Source organism: Micromesistius poutassou, assembly GCF_964030765.1.
Source record: "Micromesistius poutassou genome assembly, contig: SCAFFOLD_5471, whole genome shotgun sequence".
In the NCBI taxonomy this organism is placed as follows: domain Eukaryota; kingdom Metazoa; phylum Chordata; class Actinopteri; order Gadiformes; family Gadidae; genus Micromesistius; species Micromesistius poutassou.
In genome coordinates this window covers 1-15,956 of record NW_028180629.1, presented here as the reverse complement: position 1 = coordinate 15,956, position 15,956 = coordinate 1, and the positions used below count along the sequence as shown (strand labels likewise).

The window sequence follows — 15,956 nt, the reverse complement described above, 5'->3', positions numbered from 1 at the left end:
TATGAAGATGGCAGTGATGATGTAGATAGTGGTGGTGATGAAGATGATGGGGGTGGTGAGGAAGATGGCAGTGGTGATAAAGATGATGGCAGTGATGATGAAGACAGTAGTGCTGATGAAGATGATGGAAGTGCTGATGATGCCTCTGATGGCGGGGAAGATGAGGACAATGGCCGTGACGTTGATGACACTGGCGGTGTGAGTGACAGTGTTGTTGAGGATGAAGATGAAGGTGACAAAGCGCTGGCTGGCGAGTACCGTGGCAGCCCCGCCCCGAGTCACCTGACATCCGGGTACGGGACGTACCGACCGGACTCAGCCAGTAAGGACACGGAGGCCGGCACCATCGCTGAGTTTGACGGGGAAACCCTGGCGGGAGACGAGAGCGACGAGGAAGACCTCTACCGCTTCTACTGCGGCGATGACCCCTCCCCCCCACCTCGCCTCCAGCCCCCCCGGCCAATGCCACGGTCACCTGACCCGAGTGAGGCCCTGTCCGGGATGGGGCAACGCAGCCAACCTGGCCTAGAAGAAGAGGAGTGGAGAGGAGGACAAGACAGGAAGTGTCCAGCGCCAGACAGGAAGTCCTCAGCCGATCAACGCAAGGATCCTCCTCCTCCCCCTCAGGCTGTCATTAGTGAACGGTTCAGTGAACGATCAGAGGGAGACGAGCAACGCAGTGGGTCTGCGCTAGAGGAGCAGGAGCAGGAGCCAGGGGAGTTCTGTAGCAACACGGACATCCGGTTCATCGACTCCCATCTGGAGCCTGGCTGTGCTGGGGCCATGTGGGACAACCTGGGAGCCAGAGACCCGGGTACACACCAGCCCTCCTGGGTAGACCATGGAGGAATCGTTATTTTGAGTTTGACCATGTTTCTAAAAAGTATAATTTCGACAGTTGTGGTCTAGTCCTGGGCCCTGCTGCTGACTGTGCTGAGGTGGTCTGGTCCCATTTCCTGCTTAAGATATGATGATGATGTTGATGAGACATATTTAAATTTCTATATTTAACTGGTGTAGCTTCTTATAAACCATGAAGGGTCTTCATTGATAGAGCTGTCCTTTCCACTAGCGCCCCTCCTTGCTGTGTTCTGATGACCTTTACCCCACACGCTCACATCTCTTCTGGGTGTGAGACAGTATTGTGGGGAGGATGAGATGTGTAAGAACTGAGTCTGAGAACTGAGTCTCATGCTGCTGAGCTCATGGTGACCTCTGAACCCTGTAGATGTGAGCGGTCTAGAGGAGAGGCTCGGGGGTCTGCGGGTGGCTACCGCATCGGCCCATCCCCATGGCGACGACATTGACGAGGAGACGGAGAACGAGGACGTCACTGGGCAGAGCGATGACATCATCAGCCAGAGCGACGGGCGCAGCTCGTCCGGCCTCTCGCTCACCGCCTTCGAGTCGTTTGTCAGAGACATGGTGGGTAACCACGACGATCTGGCAGGGCTCAAGACAAAGCAGCGATACCTTTTCAGTTCAGCTACTTCATTCAGCTAGCTTCCTCATGTGTCATCATCTTAGTTTAATGCATCTTACTCAGCTTGGACTATCTGCCAAAATCTCAAATACCTTCCAAACCAAATCTTAAGATCTGTTCTTTGTTAGTTTAGCTTTAGTGGGTCATCTTTATTTATCTGAAATATATCTGTTATTCAGAATTAATTTCCACTGTTATTTTTAGCTAAATTCTTATGTTGATATTTCCTTCTGCCTTATGTTGGAGTCTTTTAAGATCCTTAGTATAATGAGCATGATGTTCTGTGTCCTTGCTCAGGTCCGAATGCAGACAGACAGCGAGCTGAAACCCAGACCCAAGTCTTGTAAGTGACACAGAGAGCAAGATACACTGCTAGACCATGAACATACATTACTCAGAATTAATGTGATCAATCATTCCCATTGATCAGTCATCCGCCCGGCGCTGGGACACCCTCACACCAGGAACCTGAAGAAGATGGACCCTTTGACCAGGTAATGCCCCCACCTTTACTGTAATGCCTCTACCATTACTGGTTCTCTATGGTTCTACTGTAGGTATATTTACTCGTGTGGTTCTCCATGTTCTACTGCACGTATATTAACTCGTGTGGTTCTCCATATTCTACTGCAGGTATATTAACTCTAGTGTGGTTCTCCATATTCTACTGCAGGTATCTTCAGTACAAACAGGAGTGGGACATGTTCAAAGTTCCAGGGGAGAAGGACCGGAAAGCGCTCCGCTGGGAGATCAGGGTACCAGTCCTACTAAATCATGTTGAAAAACTATGTACAGCCTTCATGTCTACAAGTAGTCCCTACGTTCCTAGAGGTCTAGACACTAGGGCCTGGTGGTGCAAACAAACGTTTCTGGGGATATTTAATGCATTAAAATGTAGTTAGGTGGTGAATAAGGCTTGTTATATTTCTCAACTGGTCCAACATGGAGAGATGTTAACATAATTATTCTGTTCTCAGGAGCAGCTGGCCTACCAACCTCCACCAGTGAGTATGACTCAAGTTACTCTGGGATTTGTAGTTTTACAGGCCCCTTATTTATGTGAGGTTGAGCCATCTCAAAATCGATTCACCAGTGACACCCACCCAGATGTATGATGGGTGCGGTCAGTCTATCATTCATCTGGGTAGACACTCTCACCCGTGGATAGTTTGAAATGGCTTCATGAGCAGCCTCACACCTGGTTGGTAGAATAGGTTTCAATTTTATGAAGACAACCTGTTCTTCTCCCAGTAGTCGAGTCCTGTACAATTCATGTGAACGTGTCCTCCTGTTAGGCGCGGCCACGGCGGACCTACGTACCCAACTCCTACATCGTCCCCACGGAGAAGAAACGCTCGGCTCTGCGTTGGGAGGTCAGGAACGACCTCGCCAACGGACTGCTTCCGCCCAAACAAAACTACCGCTTTTAAAACACCCACACCTTTTTATACTGTTTTTACAAGCACATGGTTTATTTATTCACACAAATGTAATAAAGACATTACTGACACTGGATGGTTTAATTGAACATGTTGGTGGGTCAGGGGAGGTCTGAGTAGGGCATTTTGAAGGGGTAGAGGGGGGTGTACCGCTCGTCGTGCCACAGCAGCTTGCTCTCCAGGAAGCGCACAGCGGCCAGCGTGAGAACGACGGCCTCGTGTTTCAGCATGCTGTGCACATTCAGCCCTGAGGAGACACAAGTCAGGTAAACACGTTGCACCAAGTCTTACCTTGCATACACACGCCTGTGTAGAACTAGGGCTAAACGTACCGATGGCTGGGATGATGTTGACCGTCTTGAGGTTGGCGGTGGCCTGCAGAAGGTTTTCTGGCAGCTCGTCACAGCTGGGAAGACAGAAAAGCATATTCATCTAGGATCCAGCAGCCCTACCAACCATGGTATTAGCAGAACTTCTGATCCAGCATTATCAGCTGCTAATTATGCGCTTATTTATCCCTGCTTCCCGCAACATGATTGGTCAGAAAAAATATGAAGTGAAAGACAGTTATACACCCCTCTCACCCAGATTTGGGATTGTCTGCCATCGGACATCCTGAGACCAGCTTTTTATAGAACTACATCCCATAATGGGATGTAGTGGATAGTTTAGTCTTGGGTGTTTTAACTTCCATCTGAGGTTCTGGGTTTGAGCCCCCATATCTGAATCCTACAGGGAGATGCCCAAATATCCCTCTATAATGACAAGTATCTGATTCACTGTATGAAATTATATTCAAACATGATGCTGTTAAACCCCTGGTTGGATCTGCTGAAAGACTAGAAGTCTGGTACTCACGCGTCTACGATGAGCAGCGACTGCCCCCAGTGTCTCTGTCTGAGGAGGTCCAGGATGTACTGGGGGTCTGGTGTTGGAAGGTCCAGAGACTCAACCACGTAGAGGTAGTCCTGTAGGGGCCATCACACGTGAGCAGAGATACATGACTACTACTGCTCTGTAGTCCAGTTCACATAAAGCAGTCATTTGAGTGACGCTGGGAACATATAAATACTGGAGTAGCAACAAATGATTCAATCACTGCACCACTGTACCAGATCTGACCTAAATGTACCTTAGTGTCTTATAGGGCTAGAACCTCAGAACACCCAAACTACTAGACAATAGATGGGGCTGATTAACACTTCAGCAAAAAGTGTCTGCTCAATGATAATAAAAAGTAAAACAATGTGGCATAATAGAAATGCTCACAGCAGCAGAGTTCAGACTGTGTTTTGTACAACCCTGATACACTGCTGTAGTCACACGAGAGTCTTGCTACTAGCTCCTTACCTGAGCCAGCTTGGAGCTCAGCGCCACCTTGAGGCCCATCACGCGCACCTTCATGGGCAGCATGTAGTAGTAGCTGGTGGGCCCCCGGGGGCCATGGGACACCCCGCCTGGGAGAGGAACAATACACCTTAATATACGAACACCTCACACGGCCCAGACAAACACCTCTCATATGCATCAAAGTTGAATCTCTGGTGGGTTAAACCCGCACTATCAGTCCATTCCTGTTTATAATTAATAGAGAACAGGCAGTCACTGAACACTAGGAATACATGAACAACAAAAGATGTACTGCCTAGATATTATCACAAAAAATCTATTTGGTGTGCAGTAAACATGAGGAATGTTCTACCGGAGTCTACGATGTCAAGAACAATGTTATGTTGTGTTATGTCGTCTTATGGCTCACTGGCCTGATGTTGGCTCATAGTGCAAGCAGCACCTGAATATTTGCTCCACTTTTCACCTGACATGATGCCGAGGGCCTGACAGGTGACAGATCCTTACCCATATCAAGCCTTTCAAAATGGATCTACTTAGGTGTCCTTTAACATCTAATGAATACAACATTCCAGCAAGTTTCTAGAACTCTTACACTACTAGTGAAGGAGACTGGTTGCCGTGTCAACTCACCTCCTCTCCACAATGGCGAGCGGATGCTGCCGACGCGAGCGCGCCCGCTGCCCTTCTGTCGCCATGGTTTTCTCCCACCACCCCTAACCTCTGACCTCACCTTGGTGTTGGCGTAACTCTGGGGGACAGAAGCTCAACATTTGGATTCAAAGTGTACCTTCACTTGTTTTACTTTAGGAACATTTTATAAAATCATACAATTTGAAATGCTGCATACTGCAGTAAGTTGGGCCATTAGTCTTGTGTTTTTCACCAATGGTTGTAGTAGTGTAGTTTCACCAATTAGTGGCCAGCGCGCTTATAAGGTTGGTTTGGGCAGGGGCTTCTGAATATGTGTTTTCCTTAGATTTTGGCAAAAGGGATTATAACATCTGATCCTGTGTATTAATGAAATAATGGAAATGGTCTAGCAGTGGTTACGGTGTAGTATACTCAAAAGGTTTGAGTCTACCTCTAAGAAGCCTAACCTCTATCTGCAGTGCTCATTGTTCACCATTGACATAATGTGCTAATCATCTGGTAAATGACTTGAAAAAACAAAGTCAAGTGTTACATTTTGTGTTAAGTGCTTACTATTCTCTTGTAGCTCCTCTGCCACAGCTCCACCTGGTGGAGGATGTCCAGCCTGCAGGAGAGGGGAGACGTTAGACGCTGATCTGCTGCTCAGCAGAGAGAAGGCACCTGGAGTGGACTTCAGGATTTACATTTAAAGGGGTGATATCGTGATTTTTCGACTTTTCCCTTTGCTTTAGACTGCTATATGTATACATGTTGTACGTCTGCTAAGCTAGAAAAGCCTGAGCCAGGGGGAGTATTCACGCCCACTGAGAACGCCCCTCAATAAGTGTGTGAAACAGCTTAACTTCCATTATAGTGTGACGTCAGACGAGCAGTGGGAGGGGCTGAAGTGCAGAAGTCGCACCTCACAGCTACCCGCAATTATTACAACTTCTCTAGGGTGTGGATTTGCTGACATACGCACAAAGCAGTCGTCCAATCACAGCAGACTGGGCTATGCAGGAGGGGGGCTTTCAAGCGACATGATGCAGAACAGACGTTTTTGAAAGACGCTGAAATTGGCTTTGCAGAAATGAACAGTGTGAGAATAATAAGGGATATTTTTAACATATAGGCATGTAAACCTATTCTAGCAGTACCCCTAATGCCAAGACATGACAGTCACTGTTTGCTTTGGGAAGACAATATTAGTAAATCCATCTTGAAGGAGTGTTTGACAGCCCAGCAGTCAGAAAGCTGTGTGTGTTCCCACAATCACGACAGCCTGGTGAGGTCGCTTCCTGTTTCTTCCTGCAGATCAGTAATAGAAAATGATCGGACCAATCAGTGCTTAGGGCGTGAGCTGTACCTGGATGGCACGGCGAACACGTCTGGGTGTAGCTGGGCTAGGCCCACGGGGTCTCCCTGCTGGACTGCCAGGGACTCCACCCAGGTAAGGAGCGGGCTCAGGTGGGCTGGGACAGCCGAGTCACATGTTCTGATGACGGGCAGGGAGGAGTCTGCTGGCGGAGGGGGGCGTTCTGGATAGACAAGCGGGTTAAATGATTAGACAAATACATCAAATCAGAACCATGCCTTAAAAGTGGATGGATTTGGACACTATAATGCTGAAAGCAGCATTATAGTGTCCAAATCCATCCACTTTTTAGTGTGCAAATTGAATTATCTGTGAGAGTGATGCTAATGTTTCTACTGTAGTTTCAAACAATTGTTTTTAATATTTTTGTCCAGGTTATATTAATATATAAGGACCCACACACACACACACACACACACACACACACACACACACACACACACACACACACACACACACACAGAGCCCAACCTGACAGCTCCATGAGGAACAAGCCCTCCTGTATCTGAACTAACCGCAGGTCGCTTTGGACAGTGATAATATTATCATAAAAATAAACAGACACAATGAGGGGGACTCGTAATTTTGTGTGTCTCAAATAGGAAACACAGCAATTAGCGTTTGATTTGACATTCAATGTGCGTCGTTAAAACGTGTTCGCTTACTTGTTCTTGAGGGATCCACGAGGTTTGAGGGAAGCCGTAAATTTGAAGGTAACGAACTCTCACCAGACAGCGATGACATGAACTACAAAGACACGTCCAGCATTCAGAATCAAACATGACAGTCAGACTCAGTCAAATGAAATAGCAGATCAGTGCTTACCCTTTTAGCGACGCCTCTGCTACACGCTATTACAGATACACGAAGCATTGTGAATGTGCAAGAAGCGTGGTTGTTAAATATTCTACTTTATCCTCTTAAAACGCCATTTCAGGTTATACAATTAAATGTTTGTATCAAAAGGTCATGTGGTCCATGCTATGGTGAAGCTGGGTTGTCGCACAATTTTTCCGTCATCCAAGGAAACCTGCGCCCCCCTAGTGGTTAGCAGAGGAACAACAGCTCGGAGATAAAACACAGCAGAGGTCACACGGTCGGTTTACTTATCTAAATATTTTAACTTTTATATGATTTACTTATATGAATAAATATATTTATATAATATATATATAAAAGATTGCCTGGGGTCTGGAGCGATTTGCTCTCTGGTGCCACTGGATTCAACAAAGCCCAATTTGTTGAATGTAATTTTTATTAAAATATATAAAAAATACACTTTAAGTTCATGCTTAACAGCCGGTTAAAAAAATATTTCAACGTTTTTATTTCGACTCTGATAATGAATACAATTTACCTGTAATCCAGGTTGATGGTTTTTGGTTTGTAAATCGTAAATTAATGTATAATCCAGTAAAAAAAAAAAAGGCAGATTATATTGTACACATACTCTCATTAATGCACCCAATTTTAATATATGGAAATATTCAAGAAATAATTTAATAACTACATTTCCAATCGTTAAAATAACATTTTATCATTACATATGCCAAACGTTTACATTGATGATGACAATGAGTGCAAAAGTACATATTTTATAATACATAACGCAAATATATTGAAGAAATGTATACAAAAGGTTTAGCAACAAATATAGGGCAACAAATATGTACAACACATGAAAACTGGCCAACTGTGTTTAGAGATAGTTGTACTCCTATATGAGCTTAGAAAACCAGAATGTCGAGCCTTCTTCATTTGCATCTGGAACCTCGAGGTCCATGTTAGGTGGATGAAAGTTGAGTCTCCCCAGTGTGTTTGGTCTACGGTTTTGCATAAGTTCATCTTGCCCTTGTGTGGGGAAAACTGTGACAAAATAACCTTCGTCAGATTGTTTTCTATGTCCAGTGTGTAGCTTGGCACTGGGCTGCCTGGTCCTCCTCTGACCATCGGCAGACCTTCTGTGAACCTGATGTCTGGGGTCCCGCGGGTCCATATTGAACCCTGCTGGGGAGACTCCATAGCCCTGGCTTATCCCACCCCCTGACTGATGCCTGGGAGCTGCTGCGTTGACACTCGGACCCCTGTACCCCCCTGAAACCCTGCCCATAGCGGGATCTTGTTGGGGTGCCCTGGACCTGGGGACATGATCCCTTCCAGTGAAATCATCGATGTTCAGATCAGAACCGAAAACATACGTATTGGGATCAGAACCAGGGCCGTATGGTAGATTGTTGTGGCCGTGATGATCGCCCCTTGGGTGTGTCTCGGGAGACATTCTATATTGCAAGTTTAAATTGCCATCTAATCCTGGGGTTTTCATGCCTGTGAGATCTGACCTCCGACCTTTATAAGAGGGCTGGTTATAATGCAGTGCAGGAGCATCGATGTCAAGCACTGGAGCTCTCATGTTGCCTATTTGAGGGGCATTTAGTTTAAATCTAGGTGGGTTCATTTCCCCTTTTGGTACTGAACCAGAAAGACCCAGGTTCGACATTTGAGGGGTTTTCAACTGACCAGATGGAGCATTGATTTCAACATTTGGGCCTTTCAGACCGGGGCCTTTCAATTTAGAAACAGAGAGGTCCATGTCTGGTGCGGTTGCTTTTGGTCGAGAGAAACCTATGTCTGGCATTTTGAACTTCCCCTCTGGAGTGTCTACCGACACATTTGGTTGTCTTGGTGAAGACACATCAAAACTTGGCGCATCCAATTTTGGTCCAGAAAGACCCAAATGAGGCTTTTTAAATTTGCCATCAAAATCACCATCTGGTAAATTAACTCCAGCTTTTAGACCTTTAATGTTTACCAGTGGCATGTTGAAATCTACATCTGGACCATCTATGTTGCCATCAATGTCAGGTCCTTTAATGTCTGATAAGCCAATTTTGGGAATTTTCAAGTGGGGCATCTTTATCTTTGTTTTGGGTGAACTAATCCTCACATCTGGAGATTTCACATCCAATTTAGGAGCTTTATGATCCATTTTTGGTAAGTCCAATTTCGGGGTCTCAATTCCCCCTTCTGGCAATGTACCTGAGAGACTGAATTTGGGCATTTTCAGTTTTCCTGAAGGAGCATTAATATCAATGTTTGGGGCACTGAGGTTCATGTTTGGCTTTTTGAGATCAAAGTTGGGCAAATTGAGGTCTGGTCCACCAAGTTTAGGACCCGAGACATTGAAATCTGGGGACTTGAGGTCCAAGTCAGGACCATCTAACTTTGGTCCTGAAAGTCCAAAGTCTGGCATTTTTATATTTGGCTTTTTCAATTTAAATGATGGGCTGTCAAAATCTGCATCTGGCATTTCCAATCCAGCTTTAGGACCTTTGAGGTTGACATTTGGCATATTCATATCTAGATCTGGACCATCTATGTTGCCACCAACTTGTGGTTCTTTTAGGTTTGGGAGGTTAAATTTTGGCATCTTCACCTTGGGCATCTTAAACTTTGTTTTGGGTGAACCGATGTTCATATCTGGAGTATTCATATCCAATTTAGGAGCTTTAAGATCCAATTTTGGCATGTCCAAGTTTGGGGTCTCAATTCCCCCTTTTGGCAGTGTTCCTGAGAGATCAAACTTGGACATTTTGAATTTCCCTGAAGGACCATTAATATCAATGTTAGGGGCACTGAGGTCCATGTTGGGGCTTTTGAGATCAAAGTTGGGCATATTGAGGTCTGGGGGATTTATTCCACCGCCAAGTTTAGGACTCGAGACATTGAAATCAGGGGACTTAAAGTCAGGACCATCAAACTTTGGTCCTGAAAGTCCAAAGTCTGGCATTTTCATGTTTGGCTTTTTCAATTTAAATGACAGGCTGTCAAAACCTGCATCTGGAATTTCCAATCCAGCTTTAGGACCCTTGAGGTTGACATTTGTCATTTTCAAATCTAGATCTGGACCATCTATGTTGCCGTCAATATCAGGTCCTTTAATGTTGGGTAAACCAAATGTTGGCATCTTCAAGTGGGGCATCTTAAACTTGGCTTTGGGTGAACCAATGTTCACATCTGGAGTATTCACATCCCATTTAGGAGCTTTAAGATCCAATTTTGGCAAGTCCAAGTTCGGGGTCTCAATTCCCCCTTCTGGCAATGTACCTGAGAGACCGAATTTGGGCCTTTTCAGTTTCCCTGAAGGAGCATTAATATCAATGTTTGGGGCACTGAGGTCCATGTTGGGCTTTTTGAGATCAAAGTTGGGCATATTGAGGTCTGGTGTATTTATTCCACCACCAAGTTTAGGACCTGAAACATTGAAATCAGGGGTTTTGAAGTTTAAGTCAGGACCATCTAACTTTGGCGCTGAAAGACCGAAATCAGGCATTTTAAAATTTGGCTTTTTAAATTGAAATGATGGGCTGTCAAAATCTACATCTGGCATTTCCAATCCAGCCTTGGGACCCTTAAGGTTGACATTTGGGATATTCATATCTAGATTTGAACCACCTATTTTGCCATCAATGTCAGGTCCTTTAACTTTAGGTGAGCCAAATCTTGGCATCTTGAACTTGGGCATCTTAAACTTTCCTTTTGGTGAACCAATATTCACATCTGGAGTATTCACATCCCATTTAGGAGTTTTAAGATCCAATTTTGGCAAGTCCAAGTTCGGGGCCTCAATTCCCCCTTTTGGAAGTGTGCCAGAGAGACCAAATGTAGGCATTTTCAGTTTCCCTGAAGGAGCATTAATATCAATGTTAGGGGCACTGAGGTCCATGTTGGGGCCTTTGAGATCAACTTCGGGCATATGGAGGTCTGGTGTATTTATTCCACCACCAAGATTAGGACCAGAGACATTGAAATCAGGGGACTTGAAATCAAAGTCAGGTCCATCTAACTTGGGTCCTGAAAGTCCAAAGTCTGGCATTTTCATATTTATCTTTTTAAATTTAAATGACGGGCTGTCAAAATCCGCATCTGGTATTTCCAATCCAGCTTTAGGACCCTTGAGGTTGACATTTGGCATATTCAAATCTAGATCTGGACCATCTATGTTGCCATCAATGTCGGGTCCTTTAAAGTTGGGAGAGCCAAATTTTGGCATCTTCACCTTGGGCATCTTAAACTTTCCTTTTGGTGAACCAATATTCACATCTGGAGTATTCACATCCCATTTAGGAGTTTTAAGATCCAATTTTGGCAAGTCCAAGTTCGGGGCCTCAATTCCCCCTTTTGGAAGTGTGCCAGAGAGACCAAATTTAGGCATTTTCAGTTTCCCTGAAGGAGCATTAATATCAATGTTAGGGGCACTGAGGTCCATGTTGGGGCCTTTGAGATCAACTTCGGGCATATGGAGGTCTGGTGTATTTATTCCACCACCAAGATTAGGACCAGAGACATTGAAATCAGGGGACTTGAAATCAAAGTCAGGTCCATCTAACTTGGGTCCTGAAAGTCCAAAGTCTGGCATTTTCATATTTATCTTTTTAAATTTAAATGACGGGCTGTCAAAATCCGCATCTGGTATTTCCAATCCAGCTTTAGGACCCTTGAGGTTGACATTTGGCATATTCAAATCTAGATCTGGACCATCTATGTTGCCATCAATGTCGGGTCCTTTAAAGTTGGGAGAGCCAAATTTTGACATCTTCACCTTGGGCATCTTAAACTTTGCTTTGGGTGAACCAATGTTCAAATCCGGAGTATTCACATCCAATTTAGGAGCTTTCAGATCCATTTTAGGCAAGTCCAAGTTCGGGGCCTCAATTCCCCCTTTTGGCAGTGTGCCAGAGAGATCAAACTTGGGCATTTTGAATCTCCCTGAAGGAGCATTCATATCAATGTTGGGGGAATTGAGGTCCATGTTTGGGCTTTTGTAATCCACTTCAGGAATGTTAAGGTCTGGTGGATTTATTCCACCGCCAATTTTAGGACCAGAGACATTTAAATCAGGGGATTTGAAGTCAAAGTCAGAACCATCTAACTTCGGTCCTGAAAGTCCAAAGTCTGGCATTTTCAAATTTGGCTTTTTAAATTTAAATGACGGGCTATCATAATCAGCATCTGGTATTTCTAGCCCTGCTTTGGGACCCTTTATGTTGACATTTGGTACATTCACATGTAGATCTGGACCATCTATGTTGCCATCAATGTCTGGTCTTTTTAGGTTTGGGAGGTTGAATTTTGGCATCTGAAACTTCGGCATCTTAAACTTTGCTTTGGGTGAACCAATGTTTACATCTGGAGTAGTCACATCCAATTTAGGAGCTTTAAGATCCAATTTTGGCATGTCCAAGTTTGGGGCCTCAATTCCCCCTTTTGGCAGTGTTCCTGAGAGATCAAACTTGGGCATTTTGAATTTCCCTGAAGGAGCATTAATATCAATATTAGGGGCACTGAGGTCCATGTTGGGGCTTTTGAGATCGACCCTGGGCATATTGAGGTCTGGTGTATTTATTCTACCACCAAGTTTAGGACCTGAAACATTGAAATCAGGGGATTTGAAGTTTAAGTCAGGACCATCTAACTTTGGTGCTGAAAGACCGAAATCTGGCATTTTAAAATTTGGCTTTTTAAATTTAAATGACGGGCTGTCATAATCAGCATCTGGTATTTCTAGCCCTGCTTTGGGACCCTTTATGTTGACATTTGGTACATTCACATCTAGATCTGGACCATCTATGTTGCCATCAATGTCTGGTCTTTTTAGGTTTGCGAGATTTGGCATCTTAAATTTGGGCATATCAAACATTCCTTTGGATGAACCCATGTTAAGATCTACTTTTGGAGCTTTAGGATCCATGTTTGGTAAATCCATAGCAGGAACCTTTATGTTTGGACCACTGACGCTCAGGTCTGGTGATTTCAATTTTGGTGCATTGATGTTCAGGTCAGGAGCATTCAAGTCAAAATTAGGCATGTTCAGTGAGGGCATTTTGAATTTCCCTTTGGGTAAATCAGCGTTCATGTCTGGAGCATGCAGGTCTAGATTAGGAGCATTGAGATCCATGGATGGTGTGTCAATGCCAGAAAACTCTAGAACCTGAATATTTGGAGATTTTGCACTTGCATTTATATCCACATCTCTTTTCTTTGGTAATGTACCAAATAATTTTAATTTGGGTTTTTTGACCTTAGCTGAGGGAATTTTCATCTCCATATCAGTGCTAACATTTAGCTTGGGGAGATTGACATTAGGCAACTCATTGTCAGGAACTTCTACTTTTGATCCAGACAATCCAAAACTGGGCATTTTCAAATCTGGCATTTTGAAATTTCCAGAATGGGTACCAATATCCATACTGGGTTGCTTGAGTTTAGTTGATGCTAAATCAAGGTCAATGTCTGTTTCCAGATATCCAGCTTTAATCTTTCCTAAGCTGATATCTGGCCCCTGTAGATCTCCACTATATCCGCCTTCTGGTCCTTCGGGGCTAGAGAGACCAAAGTTGGGAATCTTGAACTTTGGTGTCTTCAGTCCTGTGTTGATGTCCAGCCCTGGAGTATCAACAGTTTTGAGACTGAAGTCAGGTGATTTGAGGTCAGCATCAATATTGAGATCTGGTCTTTTGCCTGACAGCCCAAATGAAGGCATCTTAAATTCTCCAGAAGGTGAATCAAGATCTAAATCAGGTTTTTTCAGGTCCATCGTGGACCTTGTCACTGTAGGTAACTCAAAGTTATGTAAACCCATATTAGGGTTGTCCACATCTAGGGCAGGGTTCCTAAGTTTCTTGGAAGGTCTGACATGAATATCACCTGGAGATATTTCTGGGACATTTATATCTGCCTGGACCGCACCTTCTGGGCCAGTTATGGCTCCATTAAGACCAAGGTCTGGAATTTTAAATCTTGGCATCTTGAATGTTTTTTTAGCTCCTTCAATTTCTATTTTTGGTGCATTGCCGTCAAAGGTTGTGTCACTGATCTTCCCCTCCGTCTGATATATTTCCAAACCAGAAAGACGGTCATTGGAATGTCGCAAGTTTAACTCAGATTCTGATTTCAAATTGAGGTTCCCATCTACTGCAGGCATGTCCATTCTGGGAGTCTTTGTTTTAAGTAATCCAAAGTCAACACCAAGCCGAGGAATTCCACTGTCAGTCTTATGGCTTAAATTGGATAACTCTGGTTTGCTTCCTTGAGCATGTAGCACTCCATCGCTGGAACCACCCACAGCTCCATGGCCATCCTTCATGAACCTCTTGATCTTTGCATTGTAGAGTTGGCTATAGGAGTCCTTCAGCATCTTGAACAGAAAGACACAGCCTGATGTATTTATTGGTTCATTCCCTAATTTGACCATACATATACTGTATATGATTTAGTGGCAGTGTTTGACCATGAATCCTTTATCATGGGATTGATTGGACTAACCTCTCCTGGGCCCTTGGAGACTGTATCCAGGTTGCCGAGGCTCTTGCTCATGTTGTTCTTGGTGAGGACTTTCATGTTGTTGTTAAATGGTTCCATTAGCTTCAATACTTTCAAAACCTCCTCTTTGGACATTTCATCGAAGTTAATCGCTGCACCCACAATTTCATCCCCTGCAATTCAAACATCATGTGGTCACAAAAGGTTGTTTGGGGTTTTCAAGGTCTCTTACTGTGAAGAATACCATAAATATAAACATGGAACATACCACGTATGTCATATAAACATATAACATACATATTTCTTAAGCAAGGTGATAACACTTTTTCATACATTCTTCATACATTTTTCATGGCCAACCACATCAGCCTGAGTGTTAGTACCTTGGTGGAGCCCCTGATTGGAGGAGGACCCAATGCCGATGCTTGAGACGACCAGTGCCCCGCTCTCAGACTCCTCCAGGGTGAGGCCGTCCGACATACTCCTCCCTCTCCGGTGAGATGGCTTGGAAACAGAAGAACATGTCATTTAAAACCACCATCCATTTAAATCTGACCAGGAACTCCTTCATTCCATCAATCAATCAAACATTCATAGAGTGCTTTTTACAACAATACAAGAGAAATAACACAAAAAGGAAACTAAAATATGAGAATTCCCAGATCCATTGATCCATTACTACATTAAAAATAGTGTACATTAAAAAACGTTTTATTATTTAAAAAAAGTTACAAATATGGATAGATTGAAGTTCCTCTGGCAGACTGTTCCAGAGGTTCGGACTGTAGACACAGACAACACTGCCTCCCTGTAGGTCTCAGGTGAGAGGTGCCCTGAGGAGCAATGAGGAGGCCAGAGGGCATATTTAAGCTGATTTTGACACCATGACTTTCAAGGCTTTCATACCATGATCTCTGTCTTCTGCTACTGTGGTGGGGATGAATTCATCTGCATTCAACCTGCAGGAGGCAAAGGCCGAATATTCAGTGTGCAGCTAGCACAAGACATATGAGCATTAAAGAGCTGATGAGACTAAAAGTACATACATGTCCATTCAAAAGAGATTGATCATCTATTGAGAGGTTCAATAGATTATTGACAAAAATACTGAACATCAAGTACTGGACACAAGTACAGTTTTGAGATATCATAAGCATTCTGAAGGAATTCCAAGTAACTCTCTTGGAACCGGTCTAACCAGGACTGGACCCCACCCTCTCATTCCTGGGGTAGGACCGGTACCGGCACACCCTGTCTTTAATCGAGAGTCACATGACCGTGTGATGTCTGAAAAACAGCCAGACCAGTGAAACCAACTCCTGAAGCGGTTTACCATTCAAGTCCTTGAATGGTGAAC

The 15,956-nt window shown here is 44.2% G+C and overlaps 3 protein-coding genes across 3 annotated transcripts; 1 reads left to right on the top strand and 2 right to left on the bottom strand.

The window, feature by feature from the left end:
* Positions 1–43: 43 nt before the first annotated feature.
* Positions 44–2,970, top strand: LOC311370637 (uncharacterized protein; the record flags this gene model as incomplete). Its single annotated transcript, XM_084488981.1, has 7 exons — positions 44–814; positions 1,229–1,425; positions 1,781–1,826; positions 1,914–1,977; positions 2,157–2,238; positions 2,461–2,487; positions 2,779–2,970. Coding segments are annotated over 7 exons (1,322 nt in total), but the record flags the coding sequence as incomplete, so codon positions are not given.
* On the bottom strand, positions 2,933–7,277 carry LOC311370639 (large ribosomal subunit protein uL4m-like). The gene is made up of 9 exons (XM_084488982.1): positions 7,106–7,277; positions 6,946–7,027; positions 6,272–6,443; positions 5,479–5,530; positions 4,906–5,023; positions 4,273–4,379; positions 3,781–3,890; positions 3,255–3,328; positions 2,933–3,169 (listed from the first exon to the last, which is right to left on the bottom strand). The coding sequence occupies exons 1-9, from the start codon at positions 7,151–7,153 to the stop codon at positions 3,024–3,026; spliced, it is 909 nt and encodes a 302-aa protein (XP_084345108.1). The 5' UTR covers positions 7,154–7,277; the 3' UTR covers positions 2,933–3,023.
* A 424-nt stretch (positions 7,278–7,701) lies between these two features.
* LOC311370636 (uncharacterized protein) lies at positions 7,702–15,561 on the bottom strand. The gene is made up of 4 exons (XM_084488980.1): positions 15,506–15,561; positions 14,983–15,103; positions 14,603–14,772; positions 7,702–14,474 (listed from the first exon to the last, which is right to left on the bottom strand). The coding sequence occupies exons 1-4, from the start codon at positions 15,506–15,508 to the stop codon at positions 7,998–8,000; spliced, it is 6,771 nt and encodes a 2,256-aa protein (XP_084345106.1). The 5' UTR covers positions 15,509–15,561; the 3' UTR covers positions 7,702–7,997.
* Between the last annotated feature and the right edge of the window lie 395 nt (positions 15,562–15,956).